The sequence below is a fragment of the Colobus angolensis genome, unplaced genomic scaffold (assembly GCF_000951035.1).
Source record: "Colobus angolensis palliatus isolate OR3802 unplaced genomic scaffold, Cang.pa_1.0 Scaffold58, whole genome shotgun sequence".
In the NCBI taxonomy this organism is placed as follows: domain Eukaryota; kingdom Metazoa; phylum Chordata; class Mammalia; order Primates; family Cercopithecidae; genus Colobus; species Colobus angolensis.
This window is the reverse complement of record NW_012119376.1, coordinates 12,998,484-13,004,496: the sequence shown is the minus strand read 5'-3', so window position 1 is coordinate 13,004,496 and position 6,013 is coordinate 12,998,484. Positions and strand designations below refer to the sequence as shown.

The following is a 6,013-nucleotide window of genomic DNA, read 5'->3' as shown; positions in this document are numbered from 1 at the left end:
CAACTCTCATCCTGCCCGGCCCTTCCAGCGGATCCACCTGCCGCCCCCGACCCCTTACTTGGTCCCCGAAGTCGGGGTTCTGTGGGAAGGAAAGCGAGGGGCTTACCGGAAAGAAAGGGAGGAGGAGGTAGACGCTGAGAGAGGAGAAAAGGGGGCCAGAGGCAGAAGGAAAAGGAGGAGGGCGAGAGAATCCTAGAGCGGGAAGAGCGTGGGCTCTGCGGGACGTGGGCGAGAGGTTCCGGGGGAAAGAATGGACATTGAAGACAGAAAGCAAGTTTAGCCTGGAGGGGAGGAATTGAGTGAGCAAAGGGGGTAGTCTGGGGTGCGATGGACACAAAGCCCCGTCCAGGGTAACCTTCACGTTTCTGTATCCGTTGCTGTCGACTTTCCAGAGCCTTTGTTCCCAGTGACGTCCCTACTTCCATGGAGGGACACAGTTCACCTTCCCCCACCCCGCTTCCAGCATTTCTTCCAGCCCCTGCGGGGCCCCAGAGCTTGCTCCTCACAGCAGGAGTTGGAGCCCTGATGCTTGCCTTCACCTAGGTTTTGTTTGGTTTGGTTTGGCGTTGACGGGACAAAGTCAGCCAAACTACTTTGCCATCAGCAGAGAAGGTAAGGGGTGAATCGTCATTTGAGAGTTATATTTTAATTTAACATTCTCTTTTCTTGCTATTCCAAGTTCTGACCATAACCATGTTTATCAAAATTTGTTTTGTTTTGGTTTGCCTCTACCTTTGACCACTCCTGTCTTCAGAATGCTAAATACAATATGGCCACTAAACTTCACCTTGCTTATTTGTTCCTTTATTTATAATCTACCAAGTTTCCAAAGAAGTTCGAAAGTTTGTATCTATAAAAATACAAACAATGCAAAAGAGAAAAACAAATAAGAGAGAATATCAGATGAGAAATATGGGTAAGAAGAGCAGGCGCCACACTAGCCACCTCCACTCCTCATTCTCTCTCCTTACCTCGTATTTCAGCCTGTTTTTCCACCTACCTATCTTTTCCCAAAACTTTTCCAAAGTTACCGTCTTGCATCTAATCTATATTCTCCTAAAGATACAGGAATATTTAACCATGTCTGGAAGGTGACTTGTAGGTGGATCTGCTTACCAAAGTGCTCAGGGACTTGCCTGGGAAGGGACTTTTCCCAAGGAGAGATTGGATCAAGGTCCGCAGGGCTGGCCAATGGCAATAGGCCAGCATCAGAGAAGAGTGATGTTGGAACCTCAAAATAAAATGAGAAATAAAAGAGCCTGCAGAGCCTTACAAGAACTGGGCATGGAGACTGTGAAAGATAAGTAGCTGGCGCCTCACCTCCACCAGGACCCACTGGGCAACTGTCAAGGGCAGTAAGAGCCATACAGCAATGTAAGGGTGGCAACCTTAGAATTGGGTTTCTACAAGCACCACACCAGGGACTTGACTTCAGCCATGAAGAAAGGAAGGCGGATATGGAGAGAAAGAGGAACAAAACAGGGGGAATGGAGTCCCAGAGGAGTGGCTCATGGCACCGAGTGGGACACACTCACTATCCTCTCACTATCCTGGGTAGGGATTTCAGGGAAGTTAAATTACTGCAGAGTGGTTAAAGGCAAACTTCCTGTTTTGTGACCCTACTTTTATTCCTAGCTTAGAGGAACCTGGAACAAGCACATTGCTACATCTGCTTCCTAGGGTTCATTATATAAACCCCAAATTCACATCTATTAGGATATTTTGTCTCCTTATTAAAACAAAAAGAGGTCATGCCTTCCAGAATTCTTCCCGCATGAACTGTTTTAGCTTTGCCTTCCATCACTCCCATCTCACTCACCCATTGGTCTCTAGACCACATGAAAACTCCCTCTGGAATCCTCAATGGACAGCCGTGCTATTTTGCATGACTGTACCTATTCGGATTGCTTGCTCTGCAGGGTTTGTCACTTCTCCCCTCCTTCCTTTGGAGTATGTTCTTGTCCTCCTTCTCACACTTCACTGTAAGACAGCATCCTGTCTGTGGAAACTATCCACGGTCGTCCCTATGGAATGTTCTACCAGACCCCTTATGGCACCCCTGACACTTCAATGTACTTTTTGTCTATAAAACAATGTACTTGTTTTCCTCCGGTAGCCTTTTTAGGTCAGGAACCACATCTGGTTTCTCATTGCCTAGCTTGTGGACATCATGCAACAGGTACTTAATGAATACTTGTAGGAAGAGTGAACAGATGCATGCCCAGATCCTCCTGTAAGCATCCTCGTAACCAAGTTGTTCTGTGGGGGAAAGCTTGGCCCCGGATGTAATTGAGCGTTCTGCTCTGCATTGGTATTGAGGGAAAAATAGAAAAGACCACACATGAATATACAAAAGAGAAAGTTTTAAATTGTTTTCATTTATTATTTTCATTGAGTGTGAACTTATTGTCTTTTGTTGTAACTGGCCTAACATCCGAAACACCCTGGGCACTCAAGAAACATTAAAACTAATATAACCATTTTGAGATCAAGTCAACAAACAGAACATTAGCATAATTCATACTCAAAACATCCACTCTGCTTTGGCTTGAATCACCCCAGTAATTTGAGACAGAGTAGAAAATTTTATCTATGCGTGCTTTGTACACTGCTTGAGTTCTCTGGATTAAAACCAACTCTACACTTCAATTGCATAGAGGACTCAGTTTTCTGACTCTGGAAATCAACTACTGCATTGCTGCTTGTCTTAAATTTGTAAAGAAGGCGGGAAGAAAGCATAGGTCTGTTAAAAACTTAGGGAATATGGCAGAGAGGAGAATGAAATTAATGGTAAGGGGTTTCAAAATTAGTTTTTAAAACTATTGTTTTTGTGAAAACTGAAACTTGCTGGTTATTTAAAGAAAAAAGCCAGGAAATGCAGAAAAGTGTGAATAACAAAGTAAACTTAAAAATTTACCTGAAATTCCACCATCCAAAAATAATCCTTATATGCATTCCAGGAACATCATTCCAGAACCCAGTTCCATTAAAAGATTGGAGGAGCAGTCTGTTGGGCAAGCATTTGCAGAGAAACAGGTGAATTAGTTTTGTAACACTCTGCTTGAAATAAACAGAGCGACATTAAACATATTAGTTACAAGCACATTTTTTAGGCTTCTTCCCTCCACATATATCCTTTGGATACATGAATAGACAAAAGAAATCAAACAGACAAAACTAGCTATTCAGTGAGGTCTTACTTAACTTCAGAATATTCAACGAAATTAGTCATTCCTAAAATGAATCATTTTCTCACACTTTTCAATCAAGGATTTGAAATGTTATATTTATTTTAACTCCTCACTTTGATACCTAGCTTAATATCTGCCAGTGTGACTGCCCCATGCTGAGTTTCCTTACCTCCAAACCCTCTGTTGCTAAGGTTTATTTATGTTTCTACATTAGTCAACTGCAAGGGGTTGGGGGAAGGAGTGAGGAAAAAGAGAAAACCCAAGGGACAATTATAAGCCAATGCAGTCTCCCTATATGAGCTAGGATGGTCTAAAATAAGCATTTCTTCTTGAGAGTATCATAATTTTCCTGTCTACTTGTACCTAAGGTTCAACAATAATACTAAATATTTATAAAGTTCCTGTCTTCTAGGGAGCTCAAAGAAAAATATTTATGTAAGTGATCTCAGCAGTTCTCCAAAATAGGGAAGCTGAAGCATTTTCTCACATTAGTCTATAAACTAAGTCACTTGTGTGGATAGGTGACTGGTTCAAGTTCATACTATGAGTCAGTGGCAGAAAAGTCAAAAATAGAACAACGGTGTTTTGAGTTTTTTTTAACTACATACTTTCTCCAGCTCTCACCTCATCTCCAATAAAAAAAAATTAAAGCTATTAGGTAATCATCATGAAACATTCTTTCAGCAGGGATGATATTTTTTACATGAGCAAGATACTATGATCTACTATTAGCTCAATGTTATATATTCATTTTAATAGCAGATGATACTGATGATAGTCATGTGGATGGGGAAGGTGAGGATATAGTGCATTTACTCATATTATCAGGAAATTGTGACTTGCTTTACTAAATTCTTGAGGTTTCTTTGAAATTGAGTGCCAGTTGGCACTGAAAATCACTCTTAGGTTCTTCCCTATGAAAATCACAGCAAGCAAACCACTTTCTCTGTACAAATCCTACACTTCAGTATTATCTATAAACTATGCTCTCAAACAAAACTTTAACTAAAAAGTCTGTGAAAAAAAGGAATGTGCTTTTTTTTTTTTATTACTAGTGACCATCTGTTACAATTTCCCTTTATAGGGAACCATAATGTGTATCAAAAATGTGGTAGGGAAGAAATAGATTTACTAAATACTCAGTCTATATTAATGTAAAGCCATGTTTAAAACGTTGTTTAGGGGATTTGTGAGAGTAATGGATGCTGAAATTGTACTCATCAGAGTGGTCTGTGGCACAAAATAAATATCAGTGCCCTCACACTTTGGCAAATCGCACTTATAAGAGGGCAAGCCAACCGAAGTTGCCAGTGATTATAGTAACAGAAACTAGGAGTAGTAAAATGTGCTCAATTAGTTATAAGAATGTCAGTCTTGCAAAGATCCTTAGAGACTCTCTAGTCTATACCCTCATCTTGCAAATAAAGAAAGTGAGTCCTAGAGAGGAGTGAATTGTTTAAGGTTACAGTATTTTTAATAGGTAAAAGCAGGAAGGTTGGTGGCCTGACATAATTAACAACAATGCCAGGCTCCCCCACATCCTCTTCTTAACAGCTGTTCTTTTGGGTGTCTCAGGTCACCACTGGAATTACTTTTATCAAGCTTTAGCTTCTATATACATGTTGAGAGAAAAGGTAGAAAGGAAGAGGGCATTGTGAAAATAGTGATATTCTCTCCGAGTAGAACTCCCTAGAAACCACCCTTTTGATTATTGCATAGACTTGGCCCTTAAATACCTGTGCTTCTGTATGCTTATAATTCTATGGCCATTAATTTGACGAAAAGTCTAGACTTCGTCAAATTGGCCAACCAGCGTCAATTCAAAACTAAAAACAAATTTAACTCTAAACTGAGAATAAGAGGGTTCAGTCACTTGATTTCAAAATCCCACATGTGGTTTTGGGGAGCTTTTAAGAAATTTCTACTACAGTAAAGAAAACATAAGGACTAGATATATAAATATAAAAATTTAATTTTCCAAAAACCTAATTGAAGTCATTACAACCATTACTAGGAATAATAAACAATGACTAGAGGTTTCCTTAATTGAAAAGCTGAAATAATTAGCAATTATTTTTCATATGGAAACTGGCAAAATGTGACATATTCTTGGAATGGGTGTTAAACAAGCCTTTGAAGCTTCTAATCAATACATGAATAAAGAAGAAAATGTGTATGTTTATTTTCCATGCTGCAAGATAAACAATGACTAGAGGTTTCCTTAATTGAAAAGCTGAAATAATTAGCAATTATTTTTCATATGGAAACTGGCAAAATATGACATATTCTTGGAATGGGTGTTAAACAAGCCTTTGAAGCTTCTAATCAATACATGAATAAAGAAGAAAATGTGTATGTTTATTTTCCATGCTGCAAGATTTGATTTGATTTTATTTCTAAATCTAAGCTCTCATCTCAATTCTTTGAAAATTTCCACATTTAAAGATCCAAATTAGATAATTAACTCAGCTTTACAGAAATACGATTTGATCTTCAAAGGCATCTTTTCCCTTACTTAAATACTTAAATAAAAGACTGTACACGTTAAACCAAATAATCAGATTGACTGTCACTGCTGTAATTTATCAGATAACTTGTGTTACTTCCCTTAAAATAGTATTGACCAGACAGGGTCTATCAAAACCCCAGACCATTAGAAAATTAACCTTAGAAGTTAAACCATCAATAATAATGATAACACAGGAACATAACCAGAATGATAATTTTGAAGGAGTCCAGACTTGGAAGAATATCACCATATGTACAATGCCCTCTTCCTCTCTACTCTTTCTCCTTCTCAAATGTTTATGGAAATTAGTACT

General features: G+C 39.0%; 1 protein-coding gene across 1 annotated transcript in view; it reads right to left on the bottom strand.

Annotated features, from left to right (window-relative positions):
- Positions 1-425, bottom strand: part of MOXD1 (monooxygenase, DBH-like 1) — a 99,784-nt gene extending 99,359 nt beyond the window's left edge. The window contains 1 exon segment of the mRNA XM_011962183.1: positions 336-425. Within this exon segment, the coding sequence (XP_011817573.1) occupies positions 336-425 (90 nt within the window).
- Between the last annotated feature and the right edge of the window lie 5,588 nt (positions 426-6,013).